The sequence below is a fragment of the Budorcas taxicolor genome, chromosome 5 (genome assembly GCF_023091745.1).
Source record: "Budorcas taxicolor isolate Tak-1 chromosome 5, Takin1.1, whole genome shotgun sequence".
NCBI classification, from domain to species: Eukaryota; Metazoa; Chordata; class Mammalia; order Artiodactyla; family Bovidae; genus Budorcas; species Budorcas taxicolor.
In genome coordinates this window covers 20,646,711-20,669,722 of record NC_068914.1, presented here as the reverse complement: position 1 = coordinate 20,669,722, position 23,012 = coordinate 20,646,711, and the positions used below count along the sequence as shown (strand labels likewise).

The 23,012-nt window shown below is 34.2% G+C and overlaps 1 protein-coding gene across 1 annotated transcript in view; it reads left to right on the top strand.

Moving 5' to 3' along the window:
- CCAR1 (cell division cycle and apoptosis regulator 1) overlaps positions 1-20,750 on the top strand; it is a 42,972-nt gene extending 22,222 nt beyond the window's left edge. The window contains exons 13-24 of the mRNA XM_052640019.1: positions 735-945; positions 1,765-1,848; positions 3,308-3,493; positions 9,551-9,742; positions 11,060-11,299; positions 11,644-11,755; positions 16,409-16,488; positions 17,269-17,415; positions 18,142-18,262; positions 18,497-18,682; positions 19,698-19,903; positions 20,477-20,750. Of these exons, the coding sequence (XP_052495979.1) occupies positions 735-945; positions 1,765-1,848; positions 3,308-3,493; positions 9,551-9,742; positions 11,060-11,299; positions 11,644-11,755; positions 16,409-16,488; positions 17,269-17,415; positions 18,142-18,262; positions 18,497-18,682; positions 19,698-19,903; positions 20,477-20,536 (1,825 nt within the window). The 3' untranslated portion in view covers positions 20,537-20,750. The remainder of the gene's footprint in view (positions 1-734; positions 946-1,764; positions 1,849-3,307; positions 3,494-9,550; positions 9,743-11,059; positions 11,300-11,643; positions 11,756-16,408; positions 16,489-17,268; positions 17,416-18,141; positions 18,263-18,496; positions 18,683-19,697; positions 19,904-20,476) is intronic.
- The last annotated feature ends 2,262 nt before the right edge of the window (positions 20,751-23,012 follow it).

The following is a 23,012-nucleotide window of genomic DNA, read 5'->3' as shown; positions in this document are numbered from 1 at the left end:
ACTAATTCATTTCTTGATTAGAAATGTTTTTCTAATAGTTTATGTAGATGTTCTTGTCCATCAGCCTTCTCCCACCCCCACCCCCCGTATTTTAGCAATCTTGATCATGCAGATAATCTCAAAGGAAAATGCTCATTTGTAGCAAAAGTTTTATTTGGTGCCAAAAATGTTTGGGGGAAAAGGATTAAGAACTAATAAAAATAAACTGAAAATATTAATGTTTTGTTATGCTGTACTTGGAAGTTGGATGTATGTTGAAAATATTTTTCATTTCATGCATAGCTGGAGAAGATCGTCAAGAGAGAACTTCATTTCATTATAATTCTTTTGTTATAAAATGATGTAGTTGCTGATTATTTTTGTTCAGCCATATTTTCTCTTGAGGCTTATTTGTCTTGTGTATTTTAGTGTATTTCTTGTGATTTAATTGAGAACATTCTTTTTTTAGCACATGAAATCTGAACAGCTATCCAGCTTCTTCAGGTATTCTCTAAAATATGGTTAGCTCTGTAATCAAACTTGACAATGCCTTGGGGAACATATTCTTCTTTTAACCATAAAATATTGTACAAATGTACCAAAAGAGGAACTATGGCTTCTATAATTTTTTTTTCTTTAGACCAACCTCAAGTTCTTGCAGCAAAATTTCTTTACTTGATGTGCTACAAGTGAACTAGGGTCTTTAAAATGTATTTTAGAATTTTTTTTCCAACATGCTTCTTCCCTTGCAACAGGTACCGTTTTGCAGAGATTCGCTACCATCGCCCTGAGGAGACCCACAAGGGGCGTACAGTTCCAGCTCATGTGGAGACAGTGGTTTTATTTTTCCCGGATGTTTGGCATTGCCTTCCCACCCGCTCAGAGTGGGAAACCCTCTCCCGAGGATACAAGCAGCAGCTGGTCGAGAAGCTTCAGGGTGAACGCAAGGAGGCTGATGGAGAACAGGCACTGAACGCTAATCCCTTTTTCTATTTCCGCTTCTCACAGGCACAGGAACACAGGCACAAATGCACACCACACACTACATAACAAACACACATGGAGGAACATAACTGGTAACAGCGACTGGTAATCCAGCTTTCAGCAGTATAGTTGTATGTTCTTTTCTGTTAAAAAAAAATGTGTCTATTATGCTAACTTTAAGAGTGCTGAGACCTCAAAGGAAAATAAGTTGTGCTTAAATTGCACAGAATTTTGTTTTTATCATAGGTCTAGTTGCTGGAATCTGGGACCAGTTGTTGAGCAAGATTCAGTATTAAGCCATTTTAAACATTTTGCCATTTTCTAAAATTTAAAAAATTTTCTCTTTCACGGTCATCATTTCTAGTCATGGATATTTGAAATTGGACAACCACAAGTCTGAGAGATTTGAAATTTCAGGCTATGTGGCGGCATCTTTGGTACATTTGAAAGGTCTGACTAAATCAGTCTTAACTTTGGGTGGTTTGAAAATTGGGGCAAGATCACACACTGTGTGGTTAGTGGAGAACCGGCAGTGTTTGTGCATCCCTGATATCCTTTGTGTTGTAATTTATCACCCTTTTGTGTTTCACAGATCTGGCTTTGATTGGCTGATGAGTGTCTTTGTGATCAGTTAAAAGTGGTAGAATGTATGTACGTGGACTTGCCTAAATAATAACTTTAGGAGAAGACAATCTGAAACATTTGTGACCTTGCACAGATCAGCAACAGACTTTTAAAAATAAATTAACCTTTATTTTAAGGTTTCAGAATAGTAATTCTATTCTTAACTTTGTATATCAGGATGAAGAAGAGAAGGATGATGGTGAAGCTAAAGAAATTTCCACTCCTACCCATTGGTCTAAACTTGACCCAAAGACAATGAAGGTAACATTGAAAGTAATGATATTTAATTAGAAATCTATGAACAGGAATAGAGGATATTGTAGACAATAGTTTTTTAGATATAAGTCATTAAAAATGAAGTCCACTGGTTATATATAAAATTCTGTGTTGGGTTTGTGTGTGCAAAAATTAAATAGTTCAGCCAATATCTGGTGAATGTAATATGCATATGTGTATGGTGTGAGCAGTACTGTTTTCTGATTTGGAAACTGACCAAGAGTTGGAATTTCTGCACTTAATTTACTTAAGTTCCAGGAGAAGGAATGAAACATAGAAAAAGATTATCCAGTTTTTAAATGAATTTAAAAGTAAAACGTGGATTCATAATACATCTGAACTAGGAGGAAGGTAATATAAGACCCTGTTTTGAAAATCTTTGATTAATACTTAACTAATTTTTCTTTGCTTCCCAAGGTCTTTGGACCTGTTATCTTTTGACAGTTTTGCATCTCTGGGTCTATACTGTGAATGTAGATCTAGAGAGTCGCATGCTTAAATTCTATGTAGAACAGAAACTTGATTGCTTTGCAGCTTTCTGTTTATTAACATACAAAAGCTGACCTTTTGGTTAACTTCTGTCCTCAGCAAAATCAGAGTTTTTCTTATGAAACTATAGTTTTTAAGCCAACATTGATTTTTAGTAAGTAGAGAATATATATCATAATTTTGACACTCTTGCACTACTCCTCAACATCAGTTTTCCTCAACATCAGGTTTATTATAGAATCCTGTAGATTCAGAAGATTAGATTAAGCCTAAGAAATTTTTGTCTAGCTGATGGCTTCTCTTGTATTTCTCTGACTATAAATATTATGCATGCTTATTTTAAAAATTAGTGTATACATAAAATACTGAATAAAAAATGACTCAAGCCTGTCACTCAAACACAGCAACCTTTCTTAAAAATTAGATGTATTATCCTCTGTTATTTTTTCTGGGTATAAAGTGTTTGCCTGGTTCTAATCATGTTGTATAAAAAAGTTCCCATCTCATCCTTTTCAGTTAATAATAGTGTTTCCCATGTAATTTCTTTTTAAATGTTTTATACTGTACCATTCAAATGATGTACTGTTTTTTCCCTTACATATTAATATTACTCTTTTATTGTATATTTTGTTTCTTCACATTTTTGGATGGAGGGATTGTGACAAAGAATATATAAAAAGTTTTTTTTCTTGTGTATAAATTATTTCTTTAGAGTAAATTCCCAGAGACTAGAATTTCTAGGTCAAAGATCATTAACTTCTTTGAAAGCATCTTAAAACATGTTGCAAATTACTTAAATAATTTTATCAGTTTGCATTTTTACATATGTTTTATGAGCTGTACAGAATTCCCTTTCACCAAAACTTCTAAAAAACTCATACAGAAGATAATTGTATGATTCCTTATTTCATGACCCTGTTTCCATTTTCTGTGTATTTATGCTGTGTATGTTTAGGTAAATGATCTCCGAAAAGAACTAGAAAGTCGAGCTCTTAGTTCCAAGGGCTTAAAATCCCAGTTAATAGCCCGACTGACAAAACAGCTTAAAGTAGAAGAGCAAAAAGAAGAACAAAAGGAATTAGAGAAATCTGAGAAAGAAGAGGAAGAGGAGGATGATAGGAAATCTGAAGATGATAAAGAGGTATATACTAAATCATTTCAATACTGTTACACTTAATATTGGTTTATAGGGTTCTTTGAATATGTATGTGTATATACTTCTATTAAGATATAATTTACATAATAGTAAAATCGATCCTTTTAGTGAACAGTTGTGCAAGTTTTGACACATACGTATGGCCCTTTAACCACTACCACAGTCATCATATATATAAAAAAGGTCTGTCATCCCCTAAAAATAACTTATATTAATACCTCTTTGTAAGCAGTTTTCTTCTTCTACCTGGTCAGCCTCTGGAAGCCACTAATATGTTTTCCTATAGTTTTGCCTTTTCAAGTATATCATGTAAATGGAATTATATAACCTTTTGAGTCTGACCTCTTTAACATAATGCATTAGAGATTGTATGCTTCTGTAGTTCTTATTAGTTGCTAAATAATATTCCACAGCATCAGTGTATCAGTGTTCATTCATTCTTCACTTGAGAGACATTTGAATGATTTCTATAAGTCAGGTGTTTTCAATCCTTCCTCTTAAAAATGAATAATAATGTTTTAGATATTAAAAAATCAAAGAAAATTTGCTTGACAGAGCTATTAAGTTCAGAGATTGAGTTCTGGCGAAGTGCTTGTCTGAGAATTTTGCTGCTTTAAAACTGTTTCCTTGATTGCATCGCAGTTCTTAAGACTCAGAGGCCGTTTATTCACTCTTGTTTGTGCCTCAGTCTTATATGCCCAGAAGAATAACTTCCGGGTGTTTTCTGAATTTGAAACATGGGGATGTCAGAAGTGTGTTACACCAACAGTAATTGGATAAACCAACATTATGTGTGTACTAATGGAATGTATTGTGAAAGTACACATCATTATTTATTAAGCCTTCCTACCAAAAATGTTTTACCTTAATCTAATTGTAAGAAAACAGATTTGGAATGTATGAAATTTTACAAAGCAGCTTGTCTGAACTTTTCATAAATGTTCATGTGATGAAAGTAGAAAAATGGCTTAAAGAAGGTTAATAATGACAGCTGAATGCATTGAGTGAAACTTGACTGGACCCTGGATCAGGGTAGTGGGGGAAGCCATTAACAATATTTTTTGAGATAATTGGAGAAATTTGATTATGGATGTAATAGTAGATTTGATAGTGGAATTATCTCAGAGTTGTCCAGCAGGAGGCATTTCAAGTTGACTTCTGTGTTCTTTGAAATAGCCGTGTGTCATCTTTTGAGGACTTCGCTTATTTTGCATTATGACATAAAGTGTTTTAGTCTCATTGATTACTATCCCTGCCCTGTTTCTGAAGTCACCCATTTCCCCAGGAAGCCTTGGTACCTTTTAGTGAAGAATGGTACATCGTATTTACTGTGGTATGTACGTTGAAAGTGAAGAGCTTACACGAATAACTCCAGTTCTACTCCAACATCACAGACTTCATTCTGGTTTTCTCTTTCCATGTATCTTAACTCCTTTCCCCAATAATGAGAAACATGCCTTCTGTTATACTTAATGGATTTGCTTACTTCCTCAGTTATACATCACACTCCCTCTCCAATCTGTATATCCTCCTTATTCCACTTTAGTCTTATTTCCTGTCCTATACTTTCTCTGTATGGATGCCCTCCTTGCTTCATTTGGTTATCAGTGCCTGATAACTAGGCAGCTCTTCTACTCTGGGCCATTGTAGCTCTAAACTTTTCTCATCAACCTCAGTCCTGTGTGGACACCTACTTTGCTTGGAGGAATTGCTTTAGAATTGAATTGTTCAGAACAGCAACAGAAGAAAGCAGATTTTCACTTTTTGATGTTAGTGGGCAGTGGTGCTCAAATCCTAAATCCATTGATTTATTGAGGTTAAAAATGGTGGTAGTATAATTCTTGTTTTCACATATTCCTCTCATCTGCTCTTTTGGTTACTCAGTGGTACAAGTTTGCCTTTTGGTAAATTCATGTTTAAAATATAGAATGTTGGGATTTCTTTGGTGGTTCAAAGGTTAAGATCCTGTGCTTCCACTGCACAGGGCACGGGTTCAATCCCTAGTTGGGGAACTAAGATCCCATATATGGCACAGTGGCAAAAAAAAGGTTTCAGGAATTTGCATCATTCCTCTGCCATACTAATGTAGTATATATGCTGCTCCATCAAGCACTATTTGTTTTTTTGTTGTTTATCCAGTTTTTACAATAGTGAATGGATTCCCTGCATCTTCAAATGGTTACCTGTTTGTTTTTAAACATTATGAATACATGGATTTGAACATTTTTAATGGGTTTCAGTTCCTTGTGATTCTTCTTATTGAAGCTCTAATTGTCAACTTTTTTTTTGCCAGTGCTTATGAATATATATACAGATACATAATACAAATATAATATTAGTAGCCCCACCACCAGTATTAAAGTCTTGCTTACTTTAAGTATATTTTTGAATTTCCTATTCCTATACCTGCTTTCTCCGCATTTAAAAAATGTCCTATAAATACATTGTCCTAGCATGTAGCATACATACGGTACTCTTTTTTTTTTCTGTACTCTTTTAATGCTCACTTAATTTTGTTTTTTTCTACTGTATACCTAATGCTTACAACTAATCCTTTTGTCATTGTACCTGAAGTTCATCTCTAGTAGATACCTCAGAGCTCATGGTAGCAGAAATACTTGTTTTTGTCTCTTGACTATTGTGAATAATTGTGGTATGAACAAACAAGTTGTGTCAAGTAATAATTTTTTATTTGTTCTGTTCACTGTTGTTTTCTTTAAGGAATTCTGATGTCTTGTGTTTACTTTTTTTGCTTCCTCAATATTGGTCACTTTTTCATTTCTCTTTGATTTTTAACATTTCCATGTTACCTCCGTTTCTCTTTAAGGCATTATCTCTTTTGTTTTTTTATTAATTTATTTTAATTGGAGGCTAATTACTTTATAATATTGTGGTGGTTTTTGCCATACGTTGACATGAATCAGCCACAGGTGTACATGTGTCCCCCCATCTTGAACCCCCAACAGCTCCCTCCCCACCCCATCTCTCTGGGTTGTCCCAGAGTGCCGACTTTGAGTGCCCTGCTTCATGCATCACACTTGGCACTGGTCATCTGTTTTACATGTGGTAATATATGGGTTTCAGTGCTATTCTCCCAAATTATCCCACCCTTACTTTCTCTCACACAGTCTAAAAGTCTGTTCTTTATATCTGTGTCTCTTTTGCTGTCTTGCATATAGGGTCGTCATTACTGTCTTTCTAAATTCCATATATATGTGTTAATATACTGTATTGGTATTTCTCTTTCTGACTTACTTCACTCTGTATAATAGGCTCCAGTTTCATCCCCCTCATTAGAACTGACTCAAATGAGTTCTTTTTTTATAGCTTTGTGTCTGTATACCAGAACTTCTTATCCATTCATCTGCTGATGGACATCTAGGTTGCTTCCATGTCCTAGCTATTGTAAACAGTTCTGCAATGAACATTGAAGTACATGTATTTCTTTCAGTTCTGGTTTCCTTGGTGTGTATAGCCCGGCAATGGGATTGCTGGGTCATATGGCGGTTACCACATCTCCATGCTGTTCTCCACAGTGGCTGTGCTAGTTTGCATTCCCACTAACAGTGTAAGAGGGTTCCCTTTTCTGTACACCCTCTCTAGCATTTATTGTTTGTAGACCATTGTGGTTTTGATTTGCATTTCTCTGATAATGAGTGATGTTGAGCATCTTTTCATGTGTGTGTTAGCCATTTGTATGTCTTCTTGGGAGAAATGTCTGTTTAGTTCTTCAGCCCACTTTTTGATTGGGTTGTTTATTTTTCTGGTATTGAGCTGCATGAGCTGCTTGTATATTTTTGAGATCAATTCTTTGTCAATTGCTTTATTTGCTATTATTTTCTCCCATTCTGAAGGCTATATTTTCACCTTGCTTATCATTTCCTTTGTTGTACAAAAGCTTTTAAGTTTAATTAGGTCCCATTTGTTTATTTTCATTTTTATTTCCATTACACTGAGAGGTGGATCATAGAGGATCTTCTGATTTATGTCAGAGAATGTTCTGCCTGTGTTTTCCTCTAAGCATTTTATAGTTTCTTGTCTTACACTTAGATCTTTAATACATTCTGAGTTTATTTTTGTGTATGGTGTTAGAAAGTGTTCTAGTTTCATTCTTTTACAGGTGGTTGACCAGTTTTCCCAGCACTACTTCTTGAAGAGATTGTCTTTTCTCCATTGTATATTCAGGGTTTTTTGTGTTTTTTTTTTCCATACAAATTGTGAATTTATTTGTTCTAGTTCTGTGTAAAATACCATTGGTAGCTTGATAGGGTTGCGTTGAATCTGTAGTTTGCGTTGTGTAGTATACTCATTTTCACTATATTGATTCTTCCAATCCCAGAACATGGTATATTTCTCCATCTGTTTGTGTCATTTTGATTTCTTTCATCAGTGTTTTATAGTTTTCTACATATAGGTCTTTTGTTTCTTTAGGTAAGTTTATTCCTAAGTATTTTATTCTTTCCGTTGAAATGGGATTGTTTCCTTAATTTCTTTTTGTTTTCTCATTGTTAGTGTATAGGAATGCAAGGGATTTCTGTGTATTGATTTTATATCCTGCAACTTTACTATATTCATTGATAAGCTCTAGTAATTTTCTGGTGGAATCTTTAGGGTTTTCTATGTAGAGGATCATGTCATTTTCTAACAGTGAGCGTTTTACTTCTTTTCCAATGTGGATTCCTTTTATTTCTTCTCTGATTGCTGTGGCTGGGACTTCCAAAACTGTGTTGAATAGTAATGGTGAAAGCAGGCACCCTTGTCTTGTTCCTGATTTTAGAGGAAATAAGGCATTACCTGTTGAGTTCATTTGCTTTTTTATTCCTTTACTTTTTTCTTAAATTTCTGGAACTATCTTTTCTGATTGTTCCCTAAATTCTGTCACCTCATTTTCTACTTTTAAAATATTTACTCATGTTGTTCTTTCATATGTTGTAACATTTTCTTTATGTCTTTTAGCACACTTTAAAATAGTAAGTTAAGGTTTTTTATCTGTCTTTTGGCCATGTCTTCTGGTCCACTTTCATTGTCTGCCAGAGACGTGATTCTGCTCCTTATTCTGTCTCCCCCTCCTTTTTTTTTCCCAGTAATAAACTTTGCATGGAATTTGACCAAAGTACATTTCTGTTGCTCATTTTTATGTGAATGTGGTTTTTCTAAAGTTTCTTAGAAGGAGGTTGCTTCAGATAGCTTTTCTGACTTCATAGAGCCCTATGTTCTGTTATTTTCTTGTTCTGCCAAAAATATGGTGGCTTGCTGAGATTTCTATCTTTATTGCCGTCTGTCACTTTTTATCTGGACCTTTTCCTCCCACTTCTCTATTCTCTCTGTTATTCTTGCCCTGTTCACTGTTGATTCTGCTCCTGGAAGTTTCTCCTCAGTTTGGCCTTTGCTGAAAGGGTGCCCTGATAAATCAGCTTTGCAAGTTCATAGGTAGGCCTAGAACGCCTTAGATCTTAACACTGACCCCTTGTACTCACTCACCTTTACCTAGTTTCAGCTACTATTTTTAAATTTACCTGCTATGCTTTCCATTGCCTGTTTTATGGCTTTCCTATTCTTAGATTCAGCAGGTAACCTCATTGCTTCCTTCTGCTTCCCCTCTACACAGATGTCAGTAACACATAGATGTTTTAGATCTTGTGACTTTTCCCCTCCTACTTGTATATTGAGGTTTGTGGAAATACCTTTGTCATTTAATTTTGTTGTGAATATACATGGATTTTGGTTTTGGTATCTAGATTATACTGTCTCTTTTTCAAATGTGGGGATTGCCACCATTTTCCGAGAATATCCTGATTTATATGATGGTAATAGAGGTTTGTGGGGTCTTTCCCCTCTTTAGAAGGCAGCACCTTACCCTGGAAAATTAAAAAGATAGAGAATTAGGAGCCATAAAAGTGGCTATCTTCTTTAGTAAATTTGAACTTCACTCTCTTCTTAGCCCTTTAAGTTGATATTATCATTGTTAGAAATTCACCCTTTTTCTTTTGGTATGATACATACGTGGAGGTTTAACCATTATTTAAAATTTCAAATGTGTAGGAAGAAGAAAGAAAACGTCAAGAGGAACTGGAACGCCAGCGTCGGGAAAGAAGATATATTTTGCCTGATGAGCCGGCTATTGTTGTACATCCAAACTGGGCTGCAAAAAGTGGCAAGTTTGATTGTAGCATCATGTCTTTGAGTGTACTTTTGGACTACAGATTAGAGGATAATAAAGAACATTCATTTGAGGTAATGTTTATCTTTTCAGCGTGAATCTGTTTCTTTGTATCATTACTCTAGAGCAGTTTTACAACATAATTTGTCATTTTTCAAAATAGTTGAAATGCACTTCTTTTTCTATGTTAGTGATTGGTTCATTCTTTAAACAAAACTGTAAAATAAGACTTTTGTAAATAGCCTATATGAAATTATAATTGTGTACAATTATTATATCTTATCAACATATTTCACATTGTTTCATTTGATAAATTATACTGTAAAAATCAGTCATACCTACTTGACCCAGAAGGTCATTCATTGTCCACCAGATGGTAAGATAAAAGTGATATTTGCAAACAAATACAGAGGGCTTCTGAGCTTATTAAACATGAAGTGCATTCTGATGCTGATGCAAAGTATGTTACAAATATTAAAGTGTTTACAGTTTTTGAAACATTGAAAATTCCAATGAATCAGTGTCCTTAAACATCATATGCTATGTGATTTTATTTTTATTACCAGTTGCAATAAATGTAACTCTTAATAGTGCCTCTCCTGCAGTAGTCATTTAAAAAATAAATTAATGAAAAAAATAGTCTTTGATATCTCTACTTACAGTGTATATACTGTATATCTAGTAGATGCTGTAAGAGGATCTCAAATTAATGCCATACAGTGGAAAACAGTGATTTGAGAAACAGACATCTGCTAGCAAAATGTTGCTTTATTTTTTTCTTCTCCATCTAACATATCCCCTTAATTAATTTCCTTTTAATCTATCATTAGAATGTAAGTCATTTTTGTATGTGAATTTAACATTACTTTTCAAATGTCACTTGATCAGAAAGGCCATCTCTGGCTGTACTCTTCGTACTCTCTATGCTCTTACCCTGCTTGTTTTTATTATAATTTGATTACTGATTTTATTATTTCATACTTTGTCCCCCTAGATTAGTTATCTTAAGAGAGTTAGGATTTTTATCTGCTTTCTTCACTTCTCTATTCACATTGCTAAGAACAGTCCTGGTACATAGTAGGCATTTCATAAAAACTTGTAGAGTACATCTTGTTGATACACATGATGAAGTCATGCCGTTATTTTTTTATACTGTTTGGTCAAAAGTATACTAAACGCAGTATTTATATTTTCGGAAGAGTTTTTGAGGATTTTGAGGCTTCTTGGCATCATCGACATTAATTATTATAGTTTATTGTTAGTGCACATTAGTTGTTGGATGTGACAAGTCATCATATGATAAATTACTGGATTTGTTTGAATTTGCTGGATTTGTTCACTGTTTCTAACTAAATTGGCTGGAGTAATGTTACTGTTTTGTCTTTTTATAGGTTTCATTATTTGCAGAGCTTTTCAATGAAATGCTCCAAAGAGATTTTGGTGTCAGAATATACAAATCATTATTGTCTCTTCCTGAGAAAGAGGATAAAAAAGAAAAGGAAAAGAAAAGCAAAAAAGATGAGAGAAAAGATAAAAAAGAAGAAAGAGATGATGAAACTGATGAGCCAAAACCCAAACGGAGAAAATCAGGCGATGATAAAGATAAAAAAGAAGATAGGGATGAAAGGAAGGTGTGTAATTGTTTCTGTGACCAGCAGCTTGAGTTAGTTTTCTAGTTAGTCTTCTGTAGTGTAACATAGAACAATAAATTTCATCAGAAGAGTGAAATATAACAGTCAAACTAAAAAGTTTTAGTGTGTTATTGGAAAGTTAAGTCTTTTGAGCCTATATAAGCATGTATAACTAGTTTTGTTATTCTATTTTTGAGGTATATAGCATGATGGCTTATTTATATATGTTGTTAATGATAAAAGTACATTATTATAAGATTTATAATGTGATAATATTTCAAGTAAATTTGGTGAATTTAATTTTTTTGAGATCTTGCTTAATTTTAAGATGTTTTAAATTACAGAAAGAAGATAAAAGAAAAGATGATTCTAAAGATGATGATGAAACAGAAGAGGATAATAATCAAGATGAATATGATCCAATGGAAGCAGAAGAAGCTGAGGATGAAGAAGATGGTATGATTCATTTATTTCCCCTTAGGATGAAAACTACAATTTTTGTTTGGTGACTTCATATCAATGAAATGGATAATTATGGTAATTTTTAGAATAGGAAAGGTAAAATATTCTCTGGTAAAAGTATGTTATATTAAGTACTGTTAATATATTAACTAGTATTTTACTAATTTTTAGGTGAGAGGGTTGTTTTAAGAAATGTTTAGTTTTGACTGTCATATGTTCCACATATAATTAATGGCTTATTCAACTTGAGTAAAATTTTCCCTAAAAACTGCATTAAAGTGTGTCCTGAAAAGGTTATAATCTTCCTTAGAAAACTAACTCCTTAGAAACTTCCTTAGAAGTTTCTTAGAAAAACTTCCTTAGAAAAAAACTAAGTATTTTTTTCAATTATGAAGGCTATCATCTAAGCAAAAGAGTATATTTCACAGTCAGATTGAGTTTAAAGACTAATAAAAAACACTTGCATACCTGTTACCCAAGTTTTAAATAATAGACTTTTACCAGTAGTAATGAAACTCAATCAAAATGCTTTATAGTAGATGTCTTGACTAATCATATATGCGAGCTCTATAGTACATATGGAGTACCACTGAATATTGGTTTCAATGTAGATTTGGGGCTTTTTTTTTAAAGTTTTTCTTTTCTCAGAAGTTTTCTTTGTAATACCTATCTATCTCTGAGAATTATTACTACTTAAGGTATTTTTGGTTTGCCGCTCTATTTTTTTCCTTTTACCCTAGCATTTTAATTTTCTTCTAATTGGTGAAAATATTTAAACATACAAGAAGCTGAAAGAATGGAACACAAAAGAAGTTAAACACCTTATACCCAACAGTTGCTTCATTAGTTAATATTTTATCTTATTTATGTTATCTTTGTGTTTGTATGTTTCTGATCCATTTGAAAGTAGAAATTCTTCAAGTTGCCTAAGAAAAGACATTCAGCTCAGTAGCAGTGATATGATATAAATATATCATTGTTTCTTTTATCTTCATTACCTGCTTTGCTCAATGAAGATTAACCCTTTTTACAGTCCCATTTTTTTTCTCCCCCATTCTCCCAGTATTTTAATCACTGCTTTACTTAAATCACTGAACTCTGTTCTCGTTTTCTTTTGTGTCAGAATGTCCTGGCTCTCTTTAGTTGTTTTCTTTATTCCTTTTCTACTGTGTAACTCCCTTAGGGGCGTTCTTTTCCATTCTTCTGACTTTAAATACTATCTACCTGTATTGACAGTTCTCAAATTTATATCTCAAATCAGGCTTCTCTTATTCTTCCATATGAACTGCCTATTTGTCATCTCCACTTACCTGATATTTCTAAATAAACATGTCTAATACTGAACTTCTGCTTTTCCTCTTCACCATAAAGAAAACATACAAATCCTCTGACCTCTGACTCTTGATGGCTGTCTCATCCTTATAGTTGCTTAAGCTAAAATCTAGGAGTCATCCTTTTTTTTTTTTTGGTCATATTCCATTTCCATTCTATCAGGAGGTCATATTGCCTCTCTCTTCAAAATATACCCAGAATCAGACCATTTGTCACCAACTTTATAGACTTCCCTGATGAATCAGATGGTAAAGCATCCCATCTGCAGTGCGGGAGGCCTGGGTTTGATCCCTGAATTGGGAAGATCCCCTGGAGAAAGGAATGGCTACCTTACCCACTTCAGTATTCTTGCCTGGAGAACTCCATGCACAGAGGAGCCTAGCGGGCTACAGTCACTGGGGTCACAAAAGAGTCAAACATGACTGAGTGACTAACGTTGTCAGTTTCACTTCTGTTTATTTCACTAGTGTAGCCCTAAGGCAGCCCATGCCTGGTTTATTTCAATAGCCCCCTACCTGGTTTCCCTCCCTATACCCTTCCTCTAAAGTCTCTTTTCAGTACAGTTGCTAGAATAACTTTTGTGTAAAACAACAGGGAGTTATTTGCATTTTGACGTAGACATGCAGTTAAATTCTGTGCAGTCATTGAAAAAGTAGATAGGGGATAGTGATGTGGAAAAGATTACCAAATAGTTTTTATACACAGCATGTTCTAAGATTTGAGCAGTGATTACTTAGAATTTTAAAAAATGTTTTAAAATTAGGTTTCTGGAGAGATGGTTTCGAAAGTGACACCTTTCAAGTTAAATACTCAAAATGGGTCATGTCTGTAAAATGTGAACCAATGAAAGAGGATACTTAACCATTTCATAATTGAGGAAACTGCAGATCTTAGCAGTAAATTAATTTATCCATGGTAATAAAACAAGCAGTTGAACCACCCTGTACTTTATATGAAATAATTAGGTTCAAAACACATAGACTTTCTCTTTTTTAATACTGCTTATTGCTGTTCTAATGTATATCACAAACTCACTCATTTTAAATGTATATAATTAGTTTAATAATTTAACAATATAATTTCTAGTAACTTTATAGAATTGTGAAACCATCACCACAATCCAGTGGTTTTAGAACATTTGTCTGTTTCCCTTTATTTTTTTTTTAAGATTTATTCGTTTATTTCTAATTTATTTTTTGGCTGTGGTGTGTTTTTATTGCTACACATGGGCTTTGTCTAGTGGTGAGCAGTGTGCAGTCTGATTGCGGTGGCTTCTCTTGTTGTGGAGCACAGGGTCTTTGCACACAGGCTTTAGTAGTTGCAGTGTGTCAGGTTAGTAGTTGTGGCTCACAGGCCTAATTGCTCCACAGAACATGGGATCTTCCCTGAACCAGGGATTGAAGCAGTGTCCCTGTATTGCAAGGCGGATTCTTAACCACCAAACCACCAGAGAAGCCCACTGTTTTCTTTTTTTTTTTAATAACAACTTGAGATGTAATTTATATATCAATCATTTCACCCACTTACAAACATGCAACTCACTGGTTTTTGATATATACACAATTTTAGACAACATTTTGTAAAAATAGAATCATGCAATATGTGGTGGTTTTTTTTTTGGTGATGGGCTTCTTTTCACTTAGCATAATGTTATCAAGGTTCATGTGTGTTTTCACATGCATATTCTATTTAATATAAAGATTTCTCTACACTGATACTGTTTGCATACAACTTCTCACTTAAGACAGTCCTTCCCAGTGTGTTCCAAAATATTAAGTGGTATTAAGTTTAGTAAAATATTCTAGGGTCAAATAAATTTGGGAAACGTGGGCTAAAAGCAAAGGTTTACACGTTTTACTACAGAATTTTTTAGCTGCTTATTTATATTGTGAATGTTCAAGAAGGGAATATAGTGTGAATTATTTATGAATATATGCTCTGTAATATCTCAAGGACTAATCAACTTCTTGTGTTTACTGTATCTTGTATTTTACCAAAAAACCCTTTGTTACTCTGGGCTTTCTGATGGAGATCCATTTGAAAGATCCAGAAACCTCTAGAACTAAAATTTCTCTTTTAAAATTGTTGATCATTAAATATCTGCAAGAAAACCCTATAATTTTGAAGGCTAAATCTAAGAGGAAAGAATTGGCTGGGTTGGTTTCTTATGAGGGCTGTGAGGAAAGGTTCTATTCCAGGCAGCTCTGATCAGCTTGTAGATGGCTGTCTTTTCCCCATATTCTCATACTGTCTTCTGTCTGCATGTGTCTGCATACAAGTTTCTCCTTTCTGTAAGGACACCAGTCATTGAGTTACAGCCCTCTTTGATAATCTCATTTTGATTATCTCAGCATAGACGATTTTTCCAAATAAGGCAACATTCTGAAGTATTAGGGGCTTAAGACTTCAACCTAAGCATTTTAGGAGGTAAGGACTGAATCCATAAGCATATTATTCTTTAATATTAGCCGAATATCAAGGTGGTAATGGTATTTACCTGAGGGTGGTGGCCAAGGTCTTCAAAAACTCGGTAGCCTATGGATAGACGAGAGAGGAGTTTACTTTTTTGTCAGTTTTCTGTTTATTTATTTATTAAGAATAATTTATCCAATTTCCTGGGCTTCTGTGGTAGCTCAGATGGTAAAGAATCTGCCTGCAGTGTGGAGACCAGGTTTGATCCCTGGGTGAGGAAGATCCCCTGAAGAAGGAAGGGAATTGCAACCCTCTCCAGTGTTTTTGCCTGGAGAATTCTATGGACAGAGGAGCCTGGTGGGCTACATCCATGGCATCGCAAAGAGTTGGACACAACTGAAGTTTAACTTTGAAGTTTAACTTTCATCTGATTTCCTGATATTAACATTGTTAGGTCTTCTTAATTATGAAAAAAAGTTTCTATTCTCACATACACTTATATTCTGCAATAATGCATCTGCAGTTAGAATTCCTATATTGGCTGTTTCTCCTTTAAGAAAATATACTTGCTCTTTTTTAAAAAAATTTTGTTTCAATCTTTTTGTATTAAATACATTCATTTTTGGAAACTAAATCCCCCAAATACTTACTGAATTAAATCCTTGTATTTAAATCAGTAAAGTCCACTTTCTTCTTCCCTCTGGTCTCCTTATAAGTTTCTTCCTGTTCAGGGCTATTTTATAATTGTTTCTTATAAAATCCAAACTATTTTTATTCATATATTTGTTCACTGTTGTATTTTATGAAAACTGATCAGTAATAGAAAAGTATTTTCAATCTGTGTGATAGTTGGAAATTTATCTACTAAATGAGTCTTTTGCTCCTGTTTTATTTACTGTATAGATCGAGATGAGGAAGAAAACAAACGAGATGACAAAAGAGATATTAATAGGTACTGCAAGGAGAGGCCCTCTAAAGATAAGGTATGTATTAAATACTGAAGTATGTTTGACATACATTATTAGTTTCTTATGTTCAACACAACAATTTCCATTTCTTACGTAAAACATACTTAGTACTAAACGTAACAGTGATGAACTTTATTGATCCTTGTATATCTATATAGTACCACTCAGCAGAATTCAGTCAGTTGTATTTTGGTATTCAGTTTAGTTGCTCAGTTGCATCTGACTTTTGCAATCCCATGAACCGTAGCACGCCAGGCCTCCCTGTCCATCACCAACTCCCGGAGTTTACCCAAACTCATGTTCATTGAGTCAGTGATGCCATCCAGCCATCTCATCTTCTGTTGTCCCCTTCTGCTTTTGCCCTCAATTTTTCCCAGCATCAGGGAAAGATATGTCAGATAATTACTGGGCTTCCTAGGTGGCTCAGTGGTAAAAATCTGCCTGCCAGTACAGAAGATACGGGTTTGATCCCTGGGTTGGGAAGATTCCCTGGAGAAGGAAATGGCAGCCCGTTCCAGTATTCTTGTCTGGAAAATCCCATGGACAGAGGAGACTGGTGGGTTATAGTCCTTGGGATCGCAAAAAAGTCACACACAACTTAGCGAGTAAACGGCAATGACACAACAGATAATCAGTATGTTTTATTTGTTTCTTCATACACGTAACTAGATCAACTCAATTTAGCTAAGATGAGACAATGGTCTTTTCATATTTTTGGTACATTGTGGACACAGTCTAATTTTGTCACTTTTCAGGGGTTAAAATTATGTACTACATTTTCTGCATTTTCTTTAGGAAAAAGAGAAGACTCAGATGATCACGATTAACAGAGATCTATTAATGGCATTTGTTTACTTTGATCAAAGCCATTGTGGTTACCTTCTTGAAAAGGATTTGGAAGAAATATTTTATACTCTTGGACTACATCTTTCTCGGGCTCAGGTAATCTATCTTACAAATATTTAAAATGAAAAGCATTTTCAAATAACTCTTTAGTATATTTGAGTTTTTGAAATGTAAAAGCAAATACAGGCTCATAGTAATACAGTTAAACAATATTGAAATAAAGTGTAAGAAGTTAAAAGTCTCCTCTCCCTGTATCTAATTTTACTCCTTTGGCCTAGTATACAAACTTCTAGATCTTTTGTAAGCAACTCATATGTGTTTACATATGATAGTTCCAGTTTTATAAACAATACATGAAATCATTCTGGCGATATCTGAGACTTTTTTTCATTTAATAATGTATCATCAGCATTTTGCCATGAAAATAGAGACCCATTTTGTTCTTTTTATTACTGCATAGTATCCCATGGCATAGGTGTGCCTTTATTGCCTTAACTAGGCCCCAGTTGCTGAATGACTCTCATTTTTTAGAACCACAAACTATGCTGTAATATGTGTGTTTGTATATAAACTTTGATGTATGTGTTAGCGTTTCTTTCAGTGTTGCTTTTTTTTTTTTTAGAAATTTTTTTTCAAGTGATAATTTGAAATTTAGGTTTCTAGAGAAGACAGTTAAAAACATAAGTGCTCTAATTGAATGGTAGTGGATACCTGAGAAATGCTGTTGATGTTCATCATATGTGAAAATTAGAACACAGATATTCAAAGAGAATCAAAAACTTATTTTCATCTTTTTAATTTGTTTACTTTCTTGCATAACAGGTAAAGAAGCTTCTTAATAAAGTAGTACTCCGTGAATCTTGCTTTTACCGGAAATTAACAGACACTTCAAAAGATGAAGAAAACCATGAAGAATCTGAAGCTTTGCAGGAAGATATGCTAGGTTTGAGTATATTATTTTAAGATCATGCCATTTTATAACTGTATTATTAATTTAAAAAGAATAACATAATAAACTATGGTTGTTTTTTTTTTAAAGTATGGTATCTTTTAGGGATTTCTTGGAGGTCCAGTGGTTGGCACTTCATGCTTCCACTGCAGGGGGTATGGTTTCAATCCCTTGTCAGAGAACTGTGACCCCACATGCTGTAAAATAAAAGTATCTTTTATATTACAGGAAACAGATTGTTACTTCCAACACCAATAGTAAAACAGGAGTCAAAGGACGTAGAAGAAAATGTTGGCCTTATTGTGTACAATGGTGCAATGGTTGATGTAGGAAGCCTCTTGCAAAAATTGGAAAAGAGTGAAAAAGTACGAGCTGAAGTGGAACAGAAGCTGCAGTTACTAGAAGAAAAGACGGGTAAGGAAAATCATTGGTATGTTGGTATTTTAACACTCTACTGGGGTATATATGTGTGCATACATATATACACCTGTACACATGCGTATCCATACTTTATAGTGTAGATACATGATGTAACTTTACATTTGACTATTTCTGTTAAAGGCTGTAAAATTGCTTAGCTTAATAATGAGAGTTAATCTTAGATCTTCATGTGTATTCTCAGGTTTGATGGTTCTGTTGTATGCTTTAATTCCTCCCGTAGTTCTGCTTAGTTTTCACCAGTTCCTGCTACTTTTTCTAGTCTGTGCAATCGTCTAAAAAATGGAACTTGGTTTTAGAAGTAATACTTAGGTAAAGCTTAATTTAACTGAGTATTGTGAGTCCTCATGCGAAGAGTTGACTCACTGGGAAAGACTGATGCTGGGAGGGTTTGGGGGCAGGAGGAGAAGGGGACGACCGAGGATGAGGTGGCTGGATGGCATCACTGACTGGATGGACATGAGTTTGAGTAGACTCTGGGAGTTAGTGATGGACAGGGAGGCCTGGCGTGCTGCGATTCATGGGGTTGCAAAGAGTCGGACACGACTGAGCGACTGAACTGAACTGAACTGATTGTGAGTGAAAGTGAAAGTCAGTCAGTCATGTCTCACTCTTTGTGACCCCGTGGATTATACAGTCCGTGGAATTCTCCAGGCAAGAATACTGGAGTGGATAGCCATTCCTTTCACCAGGGGATCTTCCCAACCCAGGGATCGAACCCAGGTCTCCTACATTGTAGCCGGATTCTTTATAAAGAAGCATTGCATCGTGCTATGCTATTGAAATTGACACTTGTGGCCAGTTTAAGGAATTATATACACTTATTAAGTCTAATAATAAGTCTGTATACACTTAGTAAGTCTAATAATACACTTATTTAAGTCTTCTAACTTTAAATATTTTTAACCTCAAGGTTAAATTGGAAATATTAAGTGGTAAGATGGTGAATTTTGAACTTGATTTCTTTTTTTTTGTTTGTTTCTTTTGACAGATAAAGATGAAAAAACCATATTAAATTTGGAGATTTCTAACAAAAACCTCTCTGGTGAACTTAGAGAAGTTAAAAAGGACCTTAGTCAGTTACAAGAAAACTTAAAGATTTCAGAAAACATGAATTTGCAGTTTGAAAACCAGCTGAATAAGACAATCAGAAACTTATCCACAGTAATGGACGAAATCCACACTGTTCTTAAGAAGGTTAGCTATTTTTTACCTTTTCAACATTTTCATAGTTTATTCTTTTTCAGAAAAGCCTATCTCTGGAAATTTTAATATTATTAAGCTCTTAGTGGCTTTTCTAACAGAAACTAGTGGTAGAATTCTGTCCTTTTCTCCAAAGATAGTATTTTCCTAGAGCTTACTTCAGATGTCAACATGATTTATGTTTGCAGACTTCTTTATAAACAAGATTTACTAATCTAGTAACTTAGTGCCATTGTAAACTAACTTCAGTAATTGAGAGACCTTCTTTAGCCTGGGTCTCACTCAGAGAACAAAGGAAAAAAAAATCTCCACTTCAGGGACTGTATTATCATTAGTAATGTATTCCTAAGAACCTCTGATTTCTTAGGAGTTATATGCCTTTCTCAAATACTAGAAGTCATTCTGCACAGAAGTGAGAGATTTCTTTCAAATAGTTCCCCAAGGGTTCACTTTTCCATAGATGGTGAAATGGGCTATCGGAGTATCTCTGTTTATTGAAGGTATTATTTTTAAAGTTGCATCTAAGAGAATCTAATAAAATGTACTTTTTCTTTGTATATTTTATAGGATAATGGGAAGAATGAAGATAAAGATCAGAAATCTAAGGAGAATGGTGCAAGTGTATGATAAAATACATGTAGTGACAAAGAATGGTGATAAATAATGTAATATATAAAATCATGATACAAGAATGAAAGTGATGCACGTTTGATCCTAGTAGTATAAATATCTGTTAGTTCAAATGATGTATAAAGTTTTATGAATGTGAGTCTTTGCTTTTGAAAATTGCTTGTAATTCCTGGCATCCAAATTATTAAACACTCCTTGAGTGAGATAATTTTGCATTGCAAAATGTTTTAGGATGAACTTTGTTATAGTTTTAACCCCAATAAAGTTCATCAGTTTAATTGACAATAGTATTTAATTACAGATGTCATTTATTAAAAACGTGGAAAGTTGTGATTTTATTTATAGCATTATCATTACTAGTTTTTAAGAAAGATACTAGCCTTTTAAAACTTCAATATAAATCAAAATAGCGTGCTGCTTCAATTTTGCAAGTTTTTTGGAGCACACTTTTTTTTTTTACTTCTTCTAAAATCCTAACTAGTCTCTAAAAACATTTATTAAAAATTTAATTCATCCAAAAGACAGTACATCAAAAACTAAGAAAATAGTGGATAATTATCAGTGTTGTTATATATGTTAGGCTTTACAAAAAACATAGTTTTGATGTTAATGTTAACTGTTTTAGTTTCCCAGAATAGCATGTATATTACTTTTAATTTTGAGGTTTTTTTTTTCTTTTAATGTGGTATATGTCACATGTACAGTTTAGTACCGAGCCAGTGGATGTCAGTGTGATACCTTAAGTCTTATTTAATTAAAAATACTATTTTTATTAGTCTGTGTACCTCCTTCAGAATTTTAGATACATAAGAGTTTATTAACTAATTCAGTGAAAAGGTAGGAAATGTGATACACTGTAAAGGAATGGTACTCAACAGGGGGTTAATTTGCCCCCAAAAGACATTTAGCTATGTCTGGAGATATTTGTACCTGGCCCAGCTGGGTGAGTGCTACTGGCATCTACTTGTTAAGAACTTTGATGAATATCCTACTTTGCATATCCTGCCTGCCTCTGCTGCCCACCCCGCCTTGCCCCCCCTCTGCCGCGCCCCTCATCCCTCTCCCCCAGCAAAGACTATGCAGCCCAAAATGTCAATAGTTGAAAAACTCTGGTCTAAAGGAAAGTAGGGATAAATTCTGGTCTTTTGCTTGGGAGAGGGCATGCCGTACAGAGTGTGGGATCTTAAAGTTTCCTGAACAGGGATCAAACCCTTTGCCCCTGCATTGGGAGTGCAGAGTCTTAACCACTGGACCACCAGGGAAGTCCCCAAAATGACATGTCTTTGCAGTAACACTAAAAGCTGAATTGCAGCTTTAGCAAATAATCAGTTTATTTGTATATGAATAACCGTTCCTGGAATGTTTCACTGGCATAGAAATAAATACGAGAGTTTTTATGTTTTCTTTTTGCTAGAATAATGATTTGGTGTTCCTACAGTTTAATATGAGAATGTAAGTCCTTGTTATACACATATTAAGCTAAGTGTAATCCACATAGCTGTCACTGAGAAATGGATTAAAATACCTGAAATTCTTTCAAACCAATTTTTTTTAACCATAAATTACTCTTTCCTCTCTTAATGGTTGGTTGAACTTCTATGAAGTTGAACCACTGATCTGTAACTGTTACTCTATAAATGTTTCTGTTTCTGTACGGTAAGATAAATCGCAGGTGGAAATCTTGGAGATAATTTTTAACTAAAAGACAGTGAAGAATATAGTTCTTTCATACAGTATGATTTTGAAAGAAAAATCATAAAGTCTACTTTATCAGACTTATTTTTTCAGAGAAAGTTAAGTGAAAATAATAATGGGAGAATGGAGAAAAAATAAAATCTTTGCCTCACATTATTGCTTAAAGGTAAATTGGAAGTGGAAAGTGAGAAATTGTCTTTAGTGAAAATGAGGTAAAGGGAATTTGTTTGTGTCTTTCTAAACTCTTTTGGGTTTTTATTCAGAAGGAAACATGCAATCTATTCTTAAATTCTACCAACCAACATTGACCAAACCAAAAAAATTAATCAGGTAACAAAATAAGTCTGTGATAACACTTAATTTTGTTTTTCCATCTTTTTTATGTTCTGGATACCTGTTTTTGCATTAGTAATGCTTGGTTCAGTCATTTTAAGACACTAAGATTTTATATTTTTTTCTGAATTTTCCCTAAGTCCTAGAAATTACTCCTCAAAATGTAACAGCACAGAAAATCCTTTAAAGGTAATTATAGCAATAGTTAGACTTTATACATTTCTTACTCCCAAAAGAAACATGTAAAGACCCTGAACTGGGTGTAGGCTGGAATAGGTGGGACAGATTAGCTGATGCCCTTTACATGTGCCCATGCTGTGTACCCTAAGGGCTTCTCTGTAGCATTTCACTTGTTACCATAATCTGCACCTCACCCCTTGTACAAGTATATGACTTGCAGAGAACAGTTCATCAGTTGTATACCCCTGAGCAATTCATCCTCTCT